General features: G+C 39.8%; 1 protein-coding gene across 3 annotated transcripts in view; it reads right to left on the reverse strand.

Annotated features, from left to right (window-relative positions):
• The window catches only part of LOC109429277 (nephrin-like), a 506,653-nt gene that overhangs the window by 123,356 nt on the left and 357,985 nt on the right, over positions 1 to 25,312 (reverse strand). For all 3 annotated transcript variants that reach the window (XM_062850614.1, XM_062850613.1, XM_062850612.1), the window contains 2 exons: positions 1,843 to 1,957; positions 1,578 to 1,671 (listed from right to left, as the gene is read on the reverse strand). In XM_062850614.1, the coding sequence (XP_062706598.1) occupies positions 1,578 to 1,671; positions 1,843 to 1,957 (209 nt within the window). The remainder of the gene's footprint in view (positions 1 to 1,577; positions 1,672 to 1,842; positions 1,958 to 25,312) is intronic.

The raw sequence follows: 25,312 nt of genomic DNA on the forward strand, positions 1-25,312 counted from the left end.
AGTTCGATATGATTCAGAATTGAAAGAATGGTAGTTGATACCCATCAACTGTGTAGAAAACCAAATGGTGATAAAACTTAATTTAGTTACGGTTTCAACCAACGAAAGCAGAATGAGGATATCTTCCCCCGTTTACTCTCGGTTGTTATATGCAGCACGTGTTTGTTGGTCATAGCTTTCGCGCAACATCATAGACAGCTATGAAATTCTTCATTGTCTCGATAGCCGTCCACGTGCGTGAGCAATGGAAATGAAGGACAACATAGCCACCTATGGCCCATATAGCCGAGGCGGTAAACGCACGGGTATTCAGCATGACCATGCTGAGGGTGACGGGTTCGATTCCCGGTCGGTCCAGGATCTTTTCGTAAAGGAAATTTCCTTGACTTCCTTGGGCATAGAGTATCTTCGTGCCTGGCCACACGATATACGCATGCAAAATGGTCATTGGCAGAGGAAGCTCTCAGTTAATAACTGTGGAAGTGCTCATAGAACACTAAGCTGAGAAGCAGGCTTTGTCCCAGTGAGGACGTTACGCCAAGAAGAAGAAGAAGAAGCCACCTATGATGTACACTCTTAAAAAGTTAGGAATTTACACGTGACGTAAACCAACAACGTACGTAAACATTTCATAACTGAATAGCAAGTTTGACTCAATTTTACATCCATCATGTAAGTTCGAGTTGGTTGCACAAGACGTCAACAAACCTGTCTGGCCAGGTACGTTGAAACAGTTTCACTTTTATCGTCTCTCTCACAACTCAGTAATATGGTTGAGAGGTAGATGGCCCGCCTCTCACTCAGAGGACCGGAGTTCGAATCTAGTTCAATATTTTTGTTTCATATGTTTCATTTCTTGCTCCGGCTCTAGCGATTGCTAGCTCGACTTTATTTGTGATAGAAGATGTAAATTTGTGTGAAACGGGCCGCTCCTTTTATGTGCATCCAAGAGAACTTAAATTTACACGATTTTTTCTAAGAGTGTAGTGCGCAAGTTTCGAACGGCAAACACGTGCTGCATGTAACAACCGAGAGTAAACGGGGGAAGATGTCCTCATTCTGCTTTCGTTGGCTGAAACCGTAACTAAATTAAGTTTTATCATGATATGGTCTTCTACACAGTTGTTCATTAGGGTACCAACTACTATTTTTTCAATTCTTAACCAAATCTGACTCGCCAAACCAGCGTTCTGTATGAGAGACAGGAGGTGATCCAATCTATATCTATATATATATAAATGCAGTGGCGTACGTGGGACCGCGCATAACTTGCGAACGGAAGGTCCGATTTTGGCCGTCTTAGTTTTGTTCTGTTAGTTTTCATCCATCTCATCCTCTGATTTTTTTTCCAGAATAATTGAACCACATCCGTAAAAATATGCAGATGCGCTTAAAGATGCAAATTTTGTCAATCATTGTAACTTGTAAATCAGTTATAATTTTTGTTATTGCGATACGTTACCCTCTCTTTACATAAACGCGTTTCTACGCCTTTGACTGACATTGGCAGGGTTGGCTTGGCTGAATGTTCGGTTGTGTTTGGCTCTTTGGTGTATTTGGTGGAGGTAAATACTCACTAATGACGGTGAGATTGAAGCGAAAGCTCTGGGTTTGGCTGTTTTGGAAATCGACCCGACACCGGTAAATGCCTTGATCATGACGTTTAATTTCCTGGTTCCAGCAAACATCGATGGAAAGATAAGAAGAACAAGACGGTGGAAAAGAGAATCAATGAAAACGAGCAATTAGACTAATTACAGACTGTAGTTGAACCCTAACGGTACGGTAATGGTGGGAGGTAATGGAACAGCGTATCGATTTGGCGCTCGCTCGACAACTTACGTTCAATTCCAAATATGCTGGATCGCTTTCGATGATGTAACGTGCTCGGGATCCGAAGACTTGCGGTGCCGACCAGTGCTGCGCGTCGTCCAGTGATTTCCCCCGGACGTCGAGGCTGTGGGCGAGAAAGTGGAGAAATCGAGAAGGAATTGGAAAATTATCAGTTACATGATTTTTGGCAGTAACGAAATGAATGCTGGAGGGCGAATTGAGAACGGATGCAAAACTAACGAGCTGTTACGTGACAGCAGCTGTAATCGGGGGAAATTGGATCAGTGTAATGGAAGTTCGTTAGATATAGTTGATTTGATGCCCACGTCTAATTGTATGTTTAAAGCTTTTTTTTTCAATTTTATTTACGTGTATTTTAACGTCTGCTAATTCTACACTCAATGTTTAAATCTAATAACGAGCAATGTATCAATTTTTATGATTAACAAATGTTTTTTTCGCTTTCAAAATTAAACTTTTTTCCGAAAAAAGCAAACGTCTCTATCTTTGATTGGAAATGCTATTCGTGGTTACCCTTTATCAAATGACTTATTTTCAACAATCAATATACGTAGAGCCATAACGAAGAAGAAGAAGAAAGAGAAAATTGATGATTCATATTCGGATACTTTTGCAGTTATAGACGCTAGTCAAAACCATTCTCTAGCAAATTATCATGAGATAATCCAAAAATGGATCGTATTTTGGAAATAATGCTATTAAGAGAAAATCAATTAAAACACTCATTAAAGTTATGCCCATATTATATTAAAATTGAAAAACAAAAACGATCGAACAATTTGAAGTCCAGTCATTGGAACTTTGGTTTGTCTATTTTTGTTTTATTTTCATTGTTTTGGTTAAATTCTACATGAGACACTTGTTAAGAACTACACTGAAGAAAAGAATTTCAGTGGAATTTCAAGGTGTCCAGTCCATTCAAATACGAAAGTCTCAGAACTTTATTTCTCGTTTTCAATAGATTTAATTCATAATTTACAGAAGTTTCTTCAGAGATTCTTCCAGTAGGATTCAGGGATGCCTTCTAGAGATACATCAGAGATTCACTCAGAAGATCCTTCAGGCATTCCCATAGGAGAATCTTCAGAGATTAGTCTGAGAGTTCCTTCAGGGATTCCTACAGGAGTTTCTTTAGGAACTAGTTTTGGTGCGGCTCCGTGGTCGTGCGGCTAGGGTCACCAAGCTCTTAGTCGCATCGTGCTGAGGAGTGCGAGTTCGATTCCCGCCGCAGCTGTCAGGAAAAGTTTTCGGCTGTGCCACTGGGCGTTGCATGCTAGTCCGTTGTCTACACTCTTAGAAAAATCGTGTAAATTTAAGTTCTCTTGGATGCACATAAAAGGAGCGGCCCGTTTCACACAAATTTACATCTTCTATCACAAATAAAGTCGAGCTAGCAATCGCTAGAGCCGGAGCAAGAAATGAAACATATGAAACAAAAATATTGAACTAGATTCGAACTCCGGTCCTCTGAGTGAGAGGCGGGCCATCTACCTCTCAACCATATTACTGAGTTGTGAGAGAGACGATAAAAGTGAAACTGTTTCAACGTACCTGGCCAGACAGGTTTGTTGACGTCTTGTGCAACCAACTCGAACTTACATGATGGATGTAAAATTGAGTCAAACTTGCTATTCAGTTATGAAATGTTTACGTACGTTGTTGGTTTACGTCACGTGTAAATTCCTAACTTTTTAAGAGTGTAGTGTCGTGCTTCCTTCAAAGACCGAAAAGCTCACTGGAAGCATTGAACGTGTCCGTGTCTTTTAATCCAGCAGTTTCCCCAGAGATTCCTCTAGGAGATCCTTCAGAAATTCCTCTAGAATTCCAACAAAGGATTTCTCCTGTAGAGATCGCTCAAGGAGATCCTTAAGAGATCACTCTGGGAGTTTGATCGAGGGTTCTTTCAGGCATTCTTTCTAGCATCCCTCCTGGAATTTCTTCAAGAATCCCTTCAAGAATTAATCAGAGATTCATTTAGGAGTTCTTTTAAGGATTTCTCCAGAAGTTCCATCGAGTATCTCTCCAGGAGTTTGTTCAGGGATCTCCCTAATAGCTCCAGGAGGGTTCAGGGATGACTTTAGGTGTTCATTAGAAATTCCTTCAGAAGTTCCCCAATCTATTTCAACAGGAGTTCGCTCAGGTATCTTTCCAGAAGTCCCTTCAGAGATTCTTTGAGGAGGGTTCGTAAATGCCTCATGGAGATCCGCCAACGTTTCTTCAGGAATTGCTGCAAGAGATCTTTAGAAATTAGTCTAGGAGTTCCTGCAGGGAACTTCCTTCTGAAGTTTCTTTAGAAGTTCCTACAGGAGTTCTTACAGAAATTAGTCCAGGAGTTTCAGCGATTCTTACAAATGTTCAGAGATTCTTCCTGAATTTCTTCAGGAATTCCTACAGAAGTTCCTCAAGATATAAGAAAAAACCCTAATTAATCCACCTAGCGGTGATGGCGCCTTTCTCGTGCCTTTGAAAACACATTTCAATACAACTCAAGTGACATGTTGATGAATATTGCACTTTCATACGTTTAACAGAAATTCATTTCATGACATCAGAGATCATATCGTTTATCTGGTTTTTAATTTTTGAGCCGCCGTTTAGGATTGAAGTCCGGCAACTTGGATATTCTGGTAGCTATTTTTGAACTCCGGTTGACTTCCCCATACCAAATAGGCCCATATTGAACGGTTTTAGAGCCTAAACCTTCATTAAACAGCTGCCATATTTAAGTTTATGCCGCCATCTTGAATTTTGAGACGCCATCTTGGATATTTTGGTAGCCATCTTGGATATTTTAATCGTCGTTTTTGGACTCCAGACATCGTCACAATACCAGATATACCCATATGGGTCTGTCCATAAACTACGTAGACTCTTAGGGGGGGACGGGGGGGTCTGGCCAAAGTCTACGCTCCATACAAATTTCGAAAATTTTGTATGGATAAAAATCTACGAGGGGGGAGGGGGGGTTCCGAGATGGCCAAAAATAAGTCTACGTAGTTTATGGACAGCGCCTATTGCATGGTTTTAGAGCCTAAAACTCCATTAAACAGAAGTCATTTTGAGTTTTTAGACCACCATCTTGGATACTCTGTTTGTCATTTTTGGAGTCCAGATTTCTTCCCCACATCAAATATACCCATATTGCATGGTTTTAAGTCCTTAAATTCCATTAAACAGTCGCCATCTTGAATTTTGAGACGCTTGGATACTTACCGCAGTGGACTGTATTGGGCTGGCTATTGGCCGGTTTGGCGTCACCGAATGTGCTCACGTCCCCGCAGAGACGGAGCCAGGTGAGAGCAGGGGTTTTGGGAACTCCTTCCCGGGATGCCCACAGGCTGTGAAAATTTGGGAGCGATTGGTTGCGTCCCCGTATTCCGCATTTCGATTGAAATTTCGACACTGATTCTTCATTAGGGCCTAACTGGCATTTTCGATTTCTCTTCATCGATCCTCTCTTTGTGTTATTACGGGAAGTGTATTAAGTTTTCCAAAGATTTTTTGGTTGAAATGCGAAGACGACGACTACATCTTGCTCTAGAAACAAAAAGAATAATAATTTGTTTTGATCAAGTTATTAGCGAAAGAGAGAGGCCCAGCCAACCACATATCGTAAATCATTGTGTGGAAAAAATCGTATATTTTCATATATTGAATCAGAATTGTATAATAATATGTATATTTGTTGACAATGATTGCGTAAAATCGCATTTCATGCCAAATTAAATTTCAATTGCGATTTTGTTTCATATAGTCGTCTCCGATCATAAAAGGTGCGAGATACTATCGGTAGGATCGCACAGAATCGGATAGAATCGTGAAAAAAACATACATTCTTAGTGTCAAGCTGCAAGTTCGCTAGCATCGTATATATGATTTCTTTGAATCGTGAAAATCGTCGCTTCACATCGTATATGAATCTGCTAAATCGAGCTTGCTACCTAAAGGTATGATGAAAATCGGTGAAATCGTATACAACTATAACAATGTTGTATACTAGACCTGTTCACTTTTTTTGACCTACCCGTGTCACATCAAATTATCAATCCACATGCAAAAACAAGGCTTCAGTCCAAAATTGAGCCAAATTGATAAAGGTTTAGAGGTGTATCAAATCGATTTTGTGTTTTTTCGAGCATTTTCACGAAAATGTACTTCAATATCCAGAAAAATGCAGCAAAAAGGTACCGAAAATACCGTTAAAATATAGTTTGAACAATACTCTACAACTTTGCCGAAGACACTACGGTGTTTAAATTGCGTATTTCAACGTTATTCAACAATTTTCGTTACAAAATCATCAGAAAATACAATATTTTTACGATTTTTCATGTAAAAGTCATGTAATTTTACATTGTTTTAGGTGACTAATTTTATGAGCTATTGCTCCTATGTGTTACGAACATTTCGTCCATACATCATTTTAGTGTAGAAATTCGTTTTCATTGACTAATTATCAAAAGTTTGTCACGTTGATACTAAAAATTGTACAGAGTTGCCAGCATAAAATAAAACAAAGTTACCCATGATTTAAAAGTCATTACACTTCTTTGTCTCATCTGCATCAGTTTAATTTTGGTGCAGTTGGTTAAGCATGAGATTGTGGATTCGAAGATTCAAGGTTCGAGTCCTGGAATAGCATTTTTTTGCGTCTCGATCCTGCTTTAAATTGATGAAACTACGCACTGCATCTCATTGCAATTTGGCATCATAGCATTGTTTCGGAACCGTAGAGTGCATAGTAAGAATGAAGTTTTCCTTCATCTTGTAGTTGTGCTGATTTGTGGGTATATAGATAACAAGTTAGCTCCACCCACAGTTGTCTGTAAAATGTTGCCTCCAGAAGCAGTTCCATCATCGTATTGAATTGTTTTAGCTAAATTGATCATTATCAAACAGATGCTCAATATTTCGCCCAGCTGATATCGTCGACACGATTTATTATCAACAAGTATAAACTAAATATCTAGCTAGTCCTGGAATGGGCTTAATTGGCAGGTCCCGATCATTATTCATTGGGAGATTGCGTGTAAGTCATGGCAGACTCATCATCCTAACTGCTACAAAGAAAGAAAAAAAAGTTTATCATGTATTTGAGCTTGAACCTGGGACCTTCTGATCCGCAAGCTCGAGCCTTACCATCTGCACCATTTCTGATACTTAAATCAAAAGACATTAGAATACGATGGCATGACGTCTTAATCATGGGTAACTTTGTTTTAATTCGTGCTGGTAACTCTGTGCGATTTTTAGTATCAACGTGACATACTTTTGATAATTAGTCAATGAAAACGAATTCCTACACAAAAACGATGTATGGACGAAATGTTCGTCACACAAAGGAGTAATCGCTAATTAATTTAGTCACTTAAAACAATGTAAAATTACATGACTTTTATATGTAAAATCGTTAAAATATCGTGTTTTTTCGTGATTTTTTAACTAAAATTGTTGAATAACTTCGAAATACGCAATTTAAACATCGTAGTGTCTTCGGAAAAGTTGTAGAGTATTGTTCTAACTATATTTTAACGGTATCTTCGGCATCTTTTTGGAGCAATTTTGTGAATTTCTGAGTAAATTTCTGTGAAAACGGCTAAAAAAACACAAAATCGATTTGATACACCTTTAAATCTTCATCAATTTGGCTCAATTTTGGACTGAAGACTTGGTTTTACATGTGGATTGATAATTTGATGTGTCACGGAGAATCGGAGAAAAAAAGTTTCAAAGTGAACAGGTCTATTGTATACTGATCGTTTGCGTCACACTTGCGTCGTATACGAAGCGAATGAAATCGTAGAAATCGTATATTCATTTTTACAGTCGCATATGATTCTTACTGCACTTTCAATAATCGAATCTTAATCTCGGAAATCGTAAATGGTTTTGTTTACATGATTGTAAGATGGAGAATAAGAAAAAATGGTATTCATCACAAATTTGTATTTTTGTTGATGTTGACACATTCCAACCATGGTAGCAATAATTTCAACCAAATATATAGGTTTTCATACTAGCAGATGACTTACAATAAGTGATGTATAGATTCCAACAATGATGTGAATTCCGGGCCTCTTGCACGGGACCACTTTTGGTGCCACTCAATGCACAACAACAACGCTCCCATCACAAGTCTCGCACCGTATCATGGTAATTTTTATTCGTTTCATGCCATTCACTTTTAACTCTCTATTTTCAACTTGGCAATATAGCCAATAGAGATAACGCGCAGTTCTCAATCAAAGGACCTAAGTTCGAATCCCACCGAACACCAAATGTTTTTTTTTTAATTTGAAAATCTTGAGTCGTATATTGGTTCTCTCAATCGTAATAAGATCATGCATAATCGTATATTTAGACGGATAAAATCGGCGAAATCGTAGAAATTTTTCGAGAAATCGTAAATTATGTTGGATGGAATCGCAGTAATCGTATATATGTTTCGATATGGCCTCCACTTTAGTATGTATATGCCTGTTTCGTGCATTGAATACGATTTCTTTGGTGCTATATATGTGTGACTATTTCAGTTGCAATTTCGATATAGCAACCAAATTGCTGGCTGGGAGGAGATCACTTTGCGGTCTTCGGCAAAGTTTTTCGGCTTATTCTAGGCTATACTTTAACGTCAATTGTTACATGGTGTTAGACAAAAGAATTCAAATTTTGAATAAAGTGCAGAAAAGTACGTTTTCCCATACTACATTCCATACAAATTTCAATCGCAATGCGGAATACAAGGACGCAACCAATCGCTTCCAAATTTTGCACAATTGTTTGGGACGCTAATGCAGATTGAAAAAACTTTGTTCCGGGTTGATGCTATCAAAATTAAATTTTCTCCATACAACGTTGACCCACTCTCATAGACACATAAAGACATCATCTCAATTCGTCGAACTGAGTTGATTGGCATATGTGACTTGACCCTCCGAGCCTTCTATTGAAAATTGGTTTTTGGAGTGAACATATAGCCTTTCAGTATACTTCAGTGTACGAGAAAGGCAAAACAATTCTTTCGAGCTTATTAAACTAAACCAATAGATTGAAAGATCTTCTTTGATAGAAAATTTAATAAACTTTCGAATGAGGGTTAAAAAGCTGCGATAAGTTTGACCATTTTCAATTAACCCTCGAGCGATCGCGCTGTTGTCTTTTGTACAACACGTTGAAAAAATCTCGCATTTTGCACTCAGCATGAGCATTGTGCTCATGCAGGTAGTCAACCGCGCGAGTTACGGAAGGTTAATAGCCAGTTAGAGGCAAGCAAAGTCAAAAACATGTAAAGTTCAATTACTACGTAACGGTTGAGATTTAACCATATGCGTACACATTTTTTTCACCATTTATGATCCTCTATCACTCCTTAAAAAGTTTGCATTCACCCATCGGGACCCCCCGGAACCGGTTCCGGAACACTGCCGGTTCAGATATGGTCTGATACTGTTTTTCTGCTAACCGTTCATCAGGTTATCAAAAATGCCGCTGCTTGATGTGTCGCATGCATGGGTTTGGATCTCTTTTATATTTGGCAACTTCCGGCGGGACTTCCGGAACACTACCGGTTCTGATATGGTCTGAGACAATTTTTCTGCTTACCGTTCATCAGATTATCGAAAATGCCGAGGTTTGTGTGTCGCATGCATGGGCGGGACATCCGGAACCGGTTTCGGAGCACTACCGGTTCTGATATGGTCTGAGACTATTTTCCTGCTTACCGTTCATCAGGTTTCCGAAAATGCCGTTTTTTGATGTGTCGCATGAATGAGTTATGTTCAATTTTATATTTCGCCACTTCCTGCGGGACACCCAGAACCGGTTCCGGAACACTACCGGTTCATATATGGGCTGATACTATTCTCCTGCTAACCGTTCATCAGGTTACCAAAAATGCCGCTGTTTGATGTGTCGCATGAATGAAATATGTTCAATTTTATATTTGGCAACTTCCGGCGGGACACCCAGAACCGGTTCCGAAACACTACCGGTTCAGATATGGTCTGATACTGTTTTCCATCTAACCGTTCATCAGGTTATCGAAAATGCCGCTGTTTGATGTGCCGCATGAATGAGTTATGTTCAATTTTATATATGGCCACTGCCGGCGGGACACCCAGAACCGGTTCCGGAACACTACCGGTTCATATATGGGCTGATACTATTCTCCTGCTAACCGTTCATCAGGTTACCAAAAATGCCGCTGTTTGATGTGTCGCATGAATGAAATATGTTCAATTTTATATTTGGCAACTTCCGGCGGGACACCCAGAACCGGTTCCGGAACACTACCGGTTCAGATATGGTCTGATACTGTTTTCCTGCTAACCGTTTATCAGGTTATCGAAAATGCCGCTGTTTGATGTGTCGCATGCATGGGTTTGGATCTCTTTTATATTTGGCCACTTCCGGCGGGACATCTGGAACCGGTTCCGGAACACTACCGGTTCTGATATGTTCTGAGACTATTTTCCTGCTTACCGTTCATCAGATGATCGAAAATGCCGTGGTTTGATATGTCGCATGCATGGGTATGTTGCATTTTCATGTTTGGCCCCTCCCAGGGGTACCGGTCTGGAACACCTAAATGGCCGTAACTCCGGAACGGCTGGACCGATCTGAACCATTTTCAATAGGAAACAATGGGACTATATGCCGCGTCGAATGAACCGTCGGTCATTAAATTCGGTTGAGGTTTACTGCCAAAAAGTGATGTGAGTTTTTTGTACACACACATACACACACACACACACACACACACACACACACACACACACACACACACACACACACACACACACACACACACACACACACACACACACACACACACACACACACATACACACACACAGACATCACCTCAATTCGTCGAGCTGAGTCGATTGGTATATGTGACTCAACCCTCTGGGCCTTCTATCAAAAAGTCATTTTTGGAGTGAACATATAGCCTTTCCAGTACACTTAGTGTACGAGAAAGGCAAAAATCCCATATAAGAGTTACATAAGAGATTTCTCTAGAAGCTCATTCAGGAATTTCCTTAGGATTTTAATCAGGTATAGGTATAGGAGATATATCCAGAATATTCTTGAGGGATCTTTCATGAAGTTCCTACAAGTATTCCTCTAGGATTTCCTTCCTCCAGGAATTTTTCTCCCTACCTGGGAAGATTCCCAACTAACAATTGCCAGCCGCAAACAAGCATGCATGCTGAATTGTTGCTTTATAATAGCAATTATAGCTGAACAAAACTTATGCTGTACACATTACTTTACAAATGCTATTTCAATTGAAAAAGTAGCCAATGTTCAACTTTTCGTATTGGTATTAACAATGATAATTTTAAACACTTTTTAAGCGTTTAATAAGATTTTTATTCGACTCGCAGTAATTCATTTACAAAATAGTTTAACAAGACTTTTTTCTGCTTCTTGTTTAGTTCATGTAAAAATTAGGACATGTGTCTGTGTAATGTGTTTTTCACAAGTCAAATAAGCGCTTTCGTTTCATCATACTTCGACTCAGAGTACATGATGAAAAACACGTGTTTTTACTGAACAACAGATGAATAAATATTTTGTTCAGTTGTTAACCAACATGTTGTGCTAATTCACCACTGCTGAATAGGAGTCGGAGTCTGATCATTATTGAACCACGGGAAGCTTATGTTTTGAATTGAGCGCTGCAATTCATCATTCCTAGGATGGCGCAGATAGGAAGGCATGCGGCTGGCAATCGACTGGTCTCGAGTTCGAATCTGGATTTAGGTAAATTTATGTGTAGTTATTATTTCACAATATTTGTTCACAGTAATAAATTCCATTCATAAACTCTCGTGGATAATGAAAAATTTTGCATTTTTTATTTTTAATCATTTTTGCTGAAGCTGAATAACAGCTTTACTATATAGTTGTAAAACGATTTAACAAACAGTTCAGTTGGTACACAACACTATGCTTTATAGTTTCTCCAAATTTGTGTGAACAAACCCCGATCAAAGGTTGTGCCTGAAAATTACCCAAATGTTATTCAACATCATGCTTAATCAATTCGTCGTAAAGGTGCTTATAAAATGAGTGGTTGTTAGTTGGGTTCCCTTCGGGAGATTCCAATGAAATTCCTTCGGGAATTCCGCCTGGAAATCCTTCGGAGATTCCTGCAGGAATTCCTGCAGGAATTTCTCTAATTTCTTCGTGGATTCCTCCTGGACTTCTTTCTCTGATTCCTTCTGGAATTCCTTTGGGAATTCCTCATGGAATTTGTTCGAAGGTTCTTCCCAGAATTCCTTCGGGAATTTATCGTCCTAGATGCGCTTTCGGGGTTTTCTCCAGGACTTCCTTAGGATATTCCTCCTGAAAGTCTGTGCACAAGGGGGAATATACCGATATTCCATAGAATTCTTCATGGAATTCCTCCTGGACTTCATTTACGAATTTCTCTCACACTTCCTTCGGGAATTCCTCCTGAAATTCTTTCGGGGATTCCTTCTGGAATTCTGTGATTCCTCCTTGAGTTCTTTCAGGGATTCCTTTTGAAATTCCTTCGGGGATTTCTCCTATAGTTCCTTCGGGGATTTGTACTGGAATTGCTTCAGGGAATAATCCTGGAATTATATCGGGGATTCCTTTTGGATTTCCTTCGAGGATTCTCCAGAAATTTTTTCGGAGATTCCTCCTGAATTTCCTTCTGAGCTTCCTCTTGGAATTCCTTTGGATGATTCCTTATCGAATTTCTTCGGACATTCCTCCTGGAATTCCTGTGGGGATCTCTCATGAAATTCCTCCGGGAATTCCTCGTTTAATTTCTCCAGAGGCTCTTCCAAGAGCCGGGAGTTTCTTTTTGAATTCTTTTGGGGATTCCTCTTGAAATTCCTTCGGTGATTCCTCTGGATGATCCATTTGGATTCGTGCTTGAATTCTTTCGGGTTTTCTTCTTGGAATTCCTGCGGAGATTCCTCCTAGAATTATTTCAAGAGTTTCTCATGACATTCCTACGAGGATTTCTCCTGAAGTTCCTTCGAGGATACCTCCTGGGTATTTTTTGATGGGTCCTCCTAGAAATCCTTTGGGGATTCCTTCTTGATTTCCTTTGAAAATGCTTTCTGGAATTCCTATGGGGATTCCTGCTGCCCTTCGCCAGAAATTAGGAGAAACCACTCCCTTGGCGCCATTTCTGTGCACGGGCACGTCCTCCTGGAATTACTTTGAGGATTCTTCATGGAATTCCTCCTGGACTTCATTTAGGAATTCCTCCCGCACTTCCTTCGGGAATTCCTCTTGAAATTCTTTCGGGGATTCCTTCTGGATTTCCTTCTTAGCTTCCTCTTGGAATTCGTTTGGATGATTCCTCTTCGAATTTCTTTCTGGACTTCCTATGGGGATTCCTCTAGAAATTCCTTCGGGGTTTCCTCTTAAAAAACTTTTGAGGATCCCGCTTGGAATTTCTTCGGAGATTCCTCCTGTGATTCCTTCCGGTGTCTCCGCCTGAGATTTCTCTTGTTATTTCTTCGGAGACTCCTCCAAGACTTTGCTTAGGCTTTTCTTTCGGGGATTCCTCCTGGAATTTCTTCTGAGATTCTTTCTGGACTTCCTTCGTGGATTACTCCTAAAATTCCTTTGTGGCTTCCTCCTGACATTCCGTCGGAGATTCTTTCTGGAATTCCTTCGGGATTCCCCTTTAAAATTCTATTGGTGTTTCCTTCGGGTTACCACAGAATTCTTCCTGGGGTTCCTTCTTGAAATTACTCCAGGGATTCCTTCGAGGTTTTCACCTGGAACTCCTTCGGTGATTCTTCCTAGAATTTCTTCGATAATTTGTCCTGGGATTTTTTTTTTGAATTCCTTCGGAAATTCCTCCTAGAGTTCTTTCGGGAATTCTTTCTAGAATTCCTTTTGAGGTTTCTCCTGGGGATTCTTCCTACGAGGATTTCTCCTAAAATTCCATAGGGGATTTCATCTGATATTTCGTCGGGGATTCCTCTAGAACTCCTTTGGGATTCCCTCTTGGAATCCCTTTGGTAATTCCACTTCGAATTGCTTCGGAAGCTCCTCCTGGAATTCCTTTGGAGATCCTTCACTAAATTCCTCCAGCAATTTCTTTTAGAATTTAAATGCCATCTAGGAGTCCTCGTGGAATTCTTTTGGTAATTCCTTCTAGAATTCTCTGAGGGATTTTTCTGAACAAGAGATTGCTTCAGAAGAATCTCGAAGAGAGATTCTTGAACCACCAGAGATTCCTGAAGAAGTTTCGTCAGGATTTCATACAGCAGCTCCTGCAGATATTAGTCCAGAATGTTCTTCATGGATTCCTCCAGGAGTTTCTTTAAGGCTTCTTCTGCAATTCATTCTGAGATTCCTCCCTGAAATGATTCGTGGATTCCTTAGTGTAAATAGTGTACCCCTATTATCAAATTTGATAGCTTCTCTAGTCTAGTCTAGTTCTAGGAGGTCTCAGAGTCATTCCAGGAAGTTCCAGAGGATCTCACGAGCGCTTCAGGAGTTTGAGAGAGATCTCAAGAGGATTAATGGACGCTTAAAGGGCTTCTGAATGGCTACAATTTGGTCTAAGTGGTTTATGAACAGACCCATACAAGATTACTACAGTCGAACCTCCATGAGTCGATGTTCCTTGACTCGATATCAACTCATGGAGGTAAATTTTTCCATACTGAAAAATTATTTCTGGGTTACTATGATGGTCCTTCCAAAATGTCTCCAAAAGGATTTCTGTTCCACCACTCGATATTTCCATGAGTCGATGGTCCCTTTCATATCGACTCATGGAGGTTTTACTGTATATGCCAAATAGTTCGTTATCTCTGCTTGGGAATCACTAAGCTTTGCTACACCCCTTTAATGAAGTGATCCTTGAAGACTCTTAGAATTTTCGGCTTTTGAAAAATCAGCATGGCCCGTGACTCCAGATTAGGAACCACTGATATCATAATCTAAAAAATATTATCACTTTCTCATCGCACTTTAGATTCTTGAGAATCTTGAAAAATATCACACCTTCTCCTCAGACTTTTAGTTCTTGCGAAATCAGCATGGTCCGTGATTGAAGCTTGGGAACCACTGAGCTTTGTAACAACAATTGATTGTATTGATTGAAGTACTCTTTGAGACGTAGAAAAACATTCACATTTTCCCCTCGGACTTTCGAAATCAGCATGGCCCGTGACCTTAGCTTGGAAACCACTTGGAAACGGTTCTATGAGGTGGTTGCCATATACTCCTTTCTGGATTATATAATAAAGCCAAAATACATAACAGATCGAAATATTACGTTCAAAATCTCCAAAATACACACAAAGTGTCATTTCCGGTCGTAACAATTTGCCGATCCGTTACGCAAACTGCAAACCTATTCCATTTAATTAAAATAAAATCTCCTCTTTCCACATTTACCACCGACGACGTCTTGTCCCACCTCGTCCAACTCAAAACCAAGTAATTCTCCCCCCATCAAACAGCAAAACCCACAAAACTTATCCATTGCTAGTCAGCTCTGCCTGCTGTTCTCCACTGCTGCTCGTAACAAGCCAAATTAATTACAAGCTCAGGTTCAGACTTCGTTTTGCTATTTCTAGCCAACACTTTATCTTTCGATTTCAAATTTCCTGTTTGGAAACGATGTGGCCATCAGTCCGTCGTCTTTGTCGTCGTCGTCGCTTCTCCATTTGGCAGCCGGCTAGCTGCTGCTCTGGCCAAACTTCCGCTTTCCGGAAAAAAACTTTTTCTCTCCTGCGTCGATGTCGGAAAAACTTAAAACCCTGGTTAAATTACTTCCGATCCAGCGATAAACTCTGGTGCTGACCCTCTCTAAGCTTCGGAAAACGAAAAGTTCGTAAACTCCCATATCGTTGTCCCATCTCGTACACTTTTTTATCTGTTTGAAAGTGGCTCCTGGTTTTTGTTTGTTCCGGACCGACCCCCAATCCCCTGGTTTGGGTGTTCTTGTTTGACTATTTATTTCAGTGAATTAGGTGGTTTTCAACCGGGTGCACGATGCTTATAAACAGTATTAGAAAAGTATCATCAAAAAGTGTACAAATAATAAAAAAAACTTTAGAATATTATTATTTTAATGTACAGTCGCAGAACTTTAAAAATTTAATCATCACGTTAGCAAAGTGTGACGACCCATAAAAAATTTTAGAGGTTCCATACAAAAAGCGTGACATAGGGGGGAGGGGGGTTGGAAATGGTCGATTTTTGCGTGACGTAATTTATGGACGTTCCCTAACGGACGCGAGTTTATAATGGCTTCTGCTTCGATCACGACCGTCTCCAAAACCTCATCATCCGGTCGTCGCTGCGCATTTAGTAAACCTCCGATAGCTACCTTAACAGACCGAATCATCCGTTCCCATGCTCCACCCATGTGAGGAGCTCCGGGAGGATTGAAAGACCACCGGGTTGTGGTGTTGGTGAAGGTTGACGCCAAATGTTGGTCTAATTACTCGATTTCCTGCTTTAGCTGATTGCTTGCTCCGACAAAATGTGTGCCATTGTCGCTGACGATTTCTGCTGGAGCTCCCCATCTCGAAATGAATCTTCTGACTGCCATAACGCATGATTCTTTCGAAAGACTGTGAACAACTGCCCGAATTGTTAGGCAGGTGGAAAGGCCTATCCTCCTCTTAACGATGCTGCGTCCCACCTTCACCATAACAGGGCCAAAATAGTCTATGCCGACAAAAGTAAAAGGTCGCACATATGGAGTCAGTCGAACCCTCGGCAATGGTGCCATGACGGTGCAGTGACGAAATCTACGGTGATAGTAAGGTATGCGCACAGCAAAATCTGGCCAAAGAAAACCAAGCAGTAATAATTCATTCCAACTTGTTCCCAAACCAAAAGCAATTCATCGTAAAAAAGCATTAATTAACTTTAAATCAACATCAAGACATTGCTGATTTGACTTGTTATATCCGTCATCTCGAGTTTTGAGCTTGAGTCCTTCCGTAAAGTTTTGCACAGTACCTTCGACCGCTTGCCAAGAAATTTTTACCACCTTTGTGTCAAAATCAATCTTATTTTTCGATGAAAGCTGTCGTTCTTGACATTTTTTGAAGGTTCCAATTCACGGTTACTCAATATTTTTCAATTGGGTTGAGTTTTGAAGTGTATGAGATTTTACGTTTTTTGGAAAAATGCAGTACAATTTCTACATAGTTTTCTGCATACAAACGCAAGCATTCTCCGCCAAAAACAGGGGACAAAAATCATTTCAAATCAATACACAATATCTAAGCTTTTGAATAAGGGGTGCCAGCCATTTTTCCCGACATTTCCCGTAGTGAAAAGGATGATTTGCTGTACATGTATTTCTAAAAGTTCGGTTTTTCAAACCACAAATTCATATTGTTTACCAAACAATATATTTCTTGCCAAACTTCGATTTTTTCTTGCTCTTAAGTTGATCTGCAACCTTTCCAGGTTGTAATGATGTATAGAACCGAATATTTGAAAGCTAACTTAGGTCTGCGGGGACGGTCGCTTTAATGTACATTGTCAGATTTTCAGCACGTTTGTGCAAAAACTTTTCGAGGACTTCTTGTTCCTTTGACTCTATTTTAAACACAATGTCAAAATATATCCCGAAGTAAATATTTTTCGATTCCTTACACAATAAGCTTTCATTTGCGCCAGAGATTGCCACGATTCGTTGAAAATAGAGAAATTTCTATCCAAAATGCGGTGGCTAGATTTTGCTGTGTGCATACCTTAGTCTACCAGAAGAAAAGTGATGTGATGTTGTCGCGGAAGAATCACCGGAAACTTGGTTTGGTATGACATCCACGCGGCATTCCCTAGTCGACCTCGCTTCCGCAATACGCCAGCTTCGTCCAGAAACGGCCACATCTTGTATAGTGCGCTTGACTTCGGTAGAGCTCTGTGGATACCCTCTGGCTTTCATCTCGTTTTCTCCAGCAGCTGGATTTCCTCGGCAAAAGTATGCGTTTGCACTAACTTCCACAACCACTGCACAGTGGGCAGAAACGGGCCCGTAATCGAACCTTTTTAGAAGCCGCTGGTTTTGAAACTCGAACTAATGCATTTTCCATGAAAAATGGGCCGATAAATCGAATGGTGATGGTTTCATCCTGTGCAGACCTCGGAAAGGGGTTCATTTTGCCCCATTTTACCCTAAATCTGCCGTTTTCAATGGGTATACTTTCATGACTCTACACGCCGCAGATTTTTTTGTTTATAAATTGACGAATATGATATTATTATGTTTACATAATAGACTGATGAAGAGATAATGCAGTGCTGAGCCTTATAAGTGATCCATTTTGCCCTATTTCACCCTATATTTATTGTTTTAATGAATATATGCCCGTAACTTCAGTTCATTCAGATTTTTTGTACATGAATGAAGAAATTTAATGCTAGTTTATCTACAAAATTGAACAACGATGGCATCATGCTATGCTCAGTCCAAGAAATGGCATATTTTACACCATTTCGCCCTATATTAGTAATATCGATGAATATAACGTCTATATCTTCGATTGCTGCAACAATTTAAGCTTATAACTGGACTCTTGGGATGTAACCAGCTCTACAGTATTGAATGAAGATAGGGTCATGCTGTGACAAGTCTGAGTAATGACCAATTTTACCCCATTTCACCCTATATAAGTTATTTCGCAAACAGATCTTTATAATTTAGTTTGCTGCAGAATATTTTACTAACTAATCGACAAATTTTATATTATCATCTATTCTGAATTTAATGATAGTGATGGCATGCGGTGCTGAGTTCAAGAAATAGTCTATTTGACCCTTCTATACCCTATATGTATTTATAATTAAAATGAAAATATTCCCCTAAATCCGATTCTGATGATTTTTTTTGTAAAGTGAAGTTCAAAATTGATGTTTTTATCTTTACAGAATTGGAAGGAGGTGATGGATTGTGGTGCTGCGTTCAAAAAGAGCCCCATTTTACCCTTTTCCACTGAAGAGTTCATGCAGTGCGGAGCCTTATAAGTGACCCATTTTGCCCTATTTCACCCTATATTTTTTGTTTTAATGAACATATGCCTGTAACTTCAGTTCATTTAGTTTTGAATGAATGAATGAAGAAATTTAATGCTACTATATCTTCAAAATTGAATGACAATGACATCATACTATACCTTATTGGAGTATATTACCCCATTTCACCCTATATAAGTAATATTAGTGTATATAACGTATATAGCTTCAAATGCTGCAATAATTTAAGTTCATTATTGGACAAGTAATATGTAATCAGCTCTACAGCATTGAAGAATGATGGAGCCATGCTGTCACATATCTTAGTAATGGCCCATTTTACCCCATTTCGCTCTATCTTAGTTATTTCGTAAACAATATCTATAGTTCTATAGAATTTTTACAAAGTAATCGACAAATTTGATGTTATCTGAATTGGATGGCAGTGATGAAATGGGGAGCTAATAGGGCAAGAAATAATACATTTTTCCCTACTTTACTCTATATTTATAATTTTAATGAAAATATCCCCGTAAATCCCATGCTGATGATTTTCCAGGGAAAATCTTGACAGGAATTTCAGGGAAAATCCTGACAGGAGTTCCAAGGAGGTCAGGACAAGAATTTCAGTGAAATTCTGACAGGAATTCCACGGGATTCTTGACAATAATCCAAGCAGAATCCTGGCAGGAATTCCAGACGATTTCTGGCAGGGATTGAAGGGAAATCCTAACGGAGATTCCAATTTAAATCCTGGCAAGGGTTCCAGTGGAAATCATGAACAGTGGAAACCCTGACAAGGATTCCAGTTGGAATCCTGACAAGGATTTCAGTGGGAATCCATTCTGGATTTCCCACGATTCCCTGTCAAGAATCCCTGTAGGATTCACCTGGAATCCCTGTCAAGATTTCCCTGGAATCACTGTCATCATTCTTCTGGATTACTCTGGATTCCATGTTAGGATTCTCCCTGTTATCCCTGTTAGGGTTCACTAGCAATACCTGTCAAGATTCTTTGTAACTTCTGCCAAGATTTCCCCTGGCATGCCTGTCAGGATTTTCCTGAAATGCTTGTCAGTTTCCCCCCGGATTTCCTGTCAGGATTCCCCTGAATCCCTATCAGGATTCTTCCGGAATACCTCTCAGAGTTTCCCTGAATCCTTCTCAGTATTTCCCCGGAATTCCAGGGGAATCTTGACAGGGATTTCTAGGATATCTAGAATGGATTCCCACTGAAATCCCTGTCAGGATTCCAACTGGAATCCTTATCAGGATTTCCACTGGTCATGATTTCCAATGGAGTCCTTGCCAGGATTTAAATTGGAATCTCTGTCAGGATTTCCCTTGAATCCCTGCCAGAAATCGTCTAGAGTTCCTGCCTGGTTTCTGCTGGGATTATTGTCAAGAATCCCGTGGAATTCCTGTCAGAATTCCACTGAAATTCCTGTCCTGACTTCCTTGGAAGTCCTGTCAGGATTTTCCCTGGAATCCCTGTCAGGATTATTGTCAAATTTCCTTCGGAATTCCTGTTAGCATTCCCATGGATAAAAAGATAAAAACATCCAGTTTGTACATTACTATACAAAAAAAATCATCTTCATGGGATTTAGGGGTATATTTTCATTAAAATTAGAAATATAGAGTAAAGTAGGGTAAAATGTACTATTTCTTGCCCTATTAGGGAGCGTCCATAAATGACGTAGCTTTTTTGAGCGATTTTTACTACCCCCTCCCCCCCTCGTAGCATTTCGTCACAAATTTGGATACCCCCCTTAAAAATGACGTAGCTTGTTAAACAACCCCCCCCCCCCTTAACAAAATTTTTATTTCAAATTTCAAGTAACGCAAAAAAAACTAGAAACTTAGTTCTGATTTCAATCATAACTTGTATGTTTAACGAGTATTATAAAAAACAATAGCAAGAAAATATTGCCGACCGATGCTCCCAATACAGTTCAATACCATATTAGTCTAGGAGCTCTTCCGTAGATATTAGTTTGCTCAGTAATAAATCTTTTAAGAATATCAATTTGGTTTCAGTTGAATAAACTTTCACCATGACATTTAAAGGACCCTGAAGGAGTTTCTTCTAAAATTCTTTCAGCAGTTCATTCTGGAATTCCTCAAGGAGTTTCCTCTGGGATTCCCATTTTTTGAGAATTCCTCCCTTTTAAAATACTCCAGCACTTCGTTCTAGGATTTCTCCAAAAATTTCCTTCAGGATTCCATTTGAGATTTCCTCTATTTTTGTATTCCTTCAGAGGTTCGTTCGAAGATCCCTCCCTTCTTAGATTCCACCATAAGTTCTTTTTGGGACTTCTCCGGGATTTTTTTTTCTAAGGGTTTTCTTAAAGTTCATCCGTGGTTTCCTTCGAGAGTTCTTTCAAGGTTTTCTTCTCCTCTGTTCCACCAGCAGTTTCTTCGGACATCTCTTTGGGGCTGTCCATAAACCACGTGGTCATTTTTTTGGGACTTCTCAACCCCCCCCCCCCCTGCGTGGTCATTCGTCCATACAATTTTTTTTATTCGTCCATACAAAATGGTCATTGTCCGAACCCCCCCCCCCCCCCCCTCATGACCACGTGGTTTATGGACAGCCCCTTTAGAGATTTCAACCAGAATTTATTTTGAGATTCCATCAGAACTTCTTTCTGGGCTTCCTAAATAAGTCCCTTTCGGGATTCCTCCTGGAGTTCCATCTTGGTTTTCTTCAGGAATTCACTCAGATATGCATTCCGAGATCTCTGCAGGAAACCGCTCCGACATTCTTTCAGATCCCTCCAGGAGTTGCTTCTGGGATTCCTTCAGGAGTTCATTTTCGGATTCCTTCAGCAATTCCTTTCAAGATTCTTCTGGGAGTTACTTCTGGGATTTCTCGAGGATTTCCTTCCAGGATTTATCCAGGTTTTTTAAGACTCCTCCAGGATTTTTTCCGGCATCCAACCATTAATTTCATCTGGAATTCCTCCAGGATTATCTTTCTTATATTTCACCAGGAGTTCTATCTGGATATTCTATTCCAGTTATTTTCCAGATTTCTTCAGAACTTTTTTAGAAATTGAACCAGGAGTTTCTTATGAGACTCTACAAATAGCCCCTTCTGAGATTCTTCCTGGAGTTTATTCAAGTTTTCTCCAAAACTTCCAACTAGAATTGCTCCAGGAACTCCTCAGGGGATTTTTTTTTTAAATTTCTCTATGATTTCCTTTCAAGATTCCTCCAGGAGGTTCTTCTGAAATTCTTCTGGAAGTTCCTTGAGAGACTCCTTTTGAGGTTCCTCCAAATCCTTTTGGGATGTTTTAGAAGATTTTTTCTGGGATTCCTAGTAGGAATTCCTATGAAAATGTTATCCTTCTCCTGTTGGGGAAACCTATAAAGAACGCCATGAGAAATTCCTTATAAAGCTGCTAGAGGAGCTCCTTAAAAAATTGTTGGAGGAATTCTTCAAGGAAGTCCTGTAGAAACTATACAAGGAACTCATAGAATAATGTAATGCCAAAAACAACCTTAGCGGCGTGCAGTGCCTTACAGCAAGCAGCTATTGGTCGTGAGTGAAACTGATTTTCATGCACATTATTCTTTCATTATTCATTATTTATTACGCAGGATTTCAAAACCATTTTCTCAGATTCAGTTGTTGCGTCCGATAGCTGCATGTCTTATGAAAGGAAGTCGGCATTTATGTCCATTATTTGTTATTCACATTAATGTGATGGAATAAAAAGATCATGCAATATATTTTTTTATTTATTTGATAATGATACTTAATAATGCAAGTAAAACATTTATTAATTACGAAATACTTTTTTTCAATGAGCTTAGAATGCTACGTAGCAAATCATAAACCCCTACCCCCTATCGTCACACTTCGTCACAAAATCACAAACACCCCCCTCCCTTCCAAAAAGCTACGTCATTTATGGACGACCCCTTAGCTCCCCATTTCATCACTGCCATCCAACTCAGATAACATCAAATTTATCGATTACTTTGTAGAAATTCTATAAACTAATTTATAGAAATCTGTTTGCGAAATAACTAAGATAGGGTGAAATGGGGTAAAATGGGCCATTACTAAGACATGTGACAGCATGGCTCCATCATTATTCAATGCTGTAGAGCTGACTACATATTACTTTTCCAATAATAAACTTAAATTATTGCAGCATTTGAAGCTATATACGTTATATACACTTACTTATATAGGGTGAAATGGGGTAATATACTCCAATAAGGTATAGCATGATGTCATTGTCATTCAATTTCGAAGATATAGCACATAGCATTAAATTTCTTCATTAATGTACAAGAAAAACTGAATGAACAGAAGTTACAGACATATGTTTTTTAAAACAAAAAATATAGGGTGAAATAGGGCAAAATGGGCCACTTATAAGGCTCAGCACTGCATGAACTCTTCATCAGTCTATTCTGTAGACATAATAATTTCAGGATTCTCTACAAAATTGCCCTGGCAGCTATTCTGTAGAGCATTACGTCAACACTATATAAAAAGTATCAGAATCTGATTTAGAGCTATATTTTCACTAAAATTGTAAATGTAGGGTGGAATAGGGTAAAATGGAACTCTTTTTGAACTCAGCACCACCATCCACGTATATTTTCATTTTAATTATAAATATAGGGTAAAGAAGGGTAAAATGGACTATTTCTTGAACTCAGCACCGCATGCCATCACTATCATTAAATTCAGAATAGATGATAATAAAAAAATGTCGATTAGTTAGTAAAATATTCTGCAGCAAACTAAATTATAAAGATCTGTTTGCGATATAACTTATAGGGTGAAATGGGGTAAAATACGCAATTTCTTGGACTGAGCATAGCAGGATGCCATCGTCATTCAATATTGTAGATAAAATAGCATGAAATTTCTTCATTCATGTACAAAAAATCTGAATGAATTGAAGTTACTGGCATATATTCATTAAAACAATAAATATAGGGTGAAATAGGGCAAAATGGGTAACTTATAATGCTCAGCACTGCATAAACTCTTCAAGTCTATTCTATAAACATAATATTCGTCAATTTATAAACAAAAAAATCTGCGGCGTGTAGAGTTATGGAAGTATACGCATTGAAAACGGCTGATTTAGGGTGAAATGGGGCAAAATAAGCCCCTTCCCGAGGTCTGCATAGGATGAAACCATCACCATTCGATTTATCGGCCCATTTTTTATGGAAAATGCATTAGTTCGAGTTTCAAAACCAGCGGCTTCTAAATAGGTCCGATTACGGGCCCGTTTCTGCCACTGTGCACTGCTCCGCCAACACCAATTCATCCCGCGTCAAGCTTCCTAGCGAACGCTCTTCATTACGCCGAGATCGTTGAACTTTCTGAACAAACCGATGTATGTACGCTGTAGTGCGGTATAATTTATCCCATTTGCTGAACCTTGCTATGTCCACATTTGAGGGTAACTCGATGTCGTGAACGTTGTTACACACTATTAGCTCTTCCTCCGTGGGTTTGATCTGTTCGTTTCCACCTGGCCAGAAAACTTCAGGTTGGCGAAGAAATTCAGGACCATTGAACCATTGGCTGTTGGAGCTGATGTTTGGACCCGATCCCCACTTCGTTGCATCATCAGTTACATTCTGTCCAGTTAAGACTTTTCGCCATTCGTTGACCGAATCCAGGCCAGAACCATATTCGAATCTGACCATAGCACACGCTTCATCACTTGGAGAGCATGCATGGCAATGACGCTGTTAAGTAGACGGGATCCTAAGACGGCGACTTGCTGTTCGAGGCGAGGAATTGTGGGCATCTTCAATGGCGCTACTTTTGATTTGGCTGCAACGAGACTAATCTCTGGACCGTTAGGTGTTACCACCCGAAAATAAGCCACACTCGCGTAAGCCGACTGACTTGCATCCACGAAAACGTGGACATGCAACTTTGAGTAGCTGCTTTCTGTCGCTGCAGTAATATAGCAACGTGGAATACGAAGAGTTCCCAGTTGCGGAATGAGCTCAATCCACTTCTTCCATTGCGTTCAAACTTTCTCGGATATAGCGTCATCCCAATCTATACCAGTCGCCCAAATGTCCTGCATGGATCCGTCCGTGTATCAGAAAATACGAAATCAGTCCCATCGGGTCGAAAAAGGACTTCACGTTTCGTTGGAACATGTAACTCATCGAGAATGTGTCGGAGGTTATCTCGGGGGGAAACAGTGAATGTGAACGCGTCGCTACTTGGGATCCATTTCATGCCTAGTACGGATTCGATTCGTGCATCCTTTTCCCCACAGATACTCTTTTCTGCTTCTTGTGCTGTATGTGTGGGTGCTGCTATCGTTGGGTCGTTGGACAAGAAGTTCTGGAGCTCGAACCCACCTTCGGCGAGTATACTTTCCACCTGACGTCCAATCACCACTGCTTCAACGGTTCCGAAACTGTCGAGGTAATCGTCCTGTTCTCTGAACAAGAACCTTTGGAA

The sequence above is a fragment of the Aedes albopictus genome, chromosome 2 (assembly GCF_035046485.1).
Source record: "Aedes albopictus strain Foshan chromosome 2, AalbF5, whole genome shotgun sequence".
NCBI classification, from domain to species: Eukaryota; Metazoa; Arthropoda; class Insecta; order Diptera; family Culicidae; genus Aedes; species Aedes albopictus.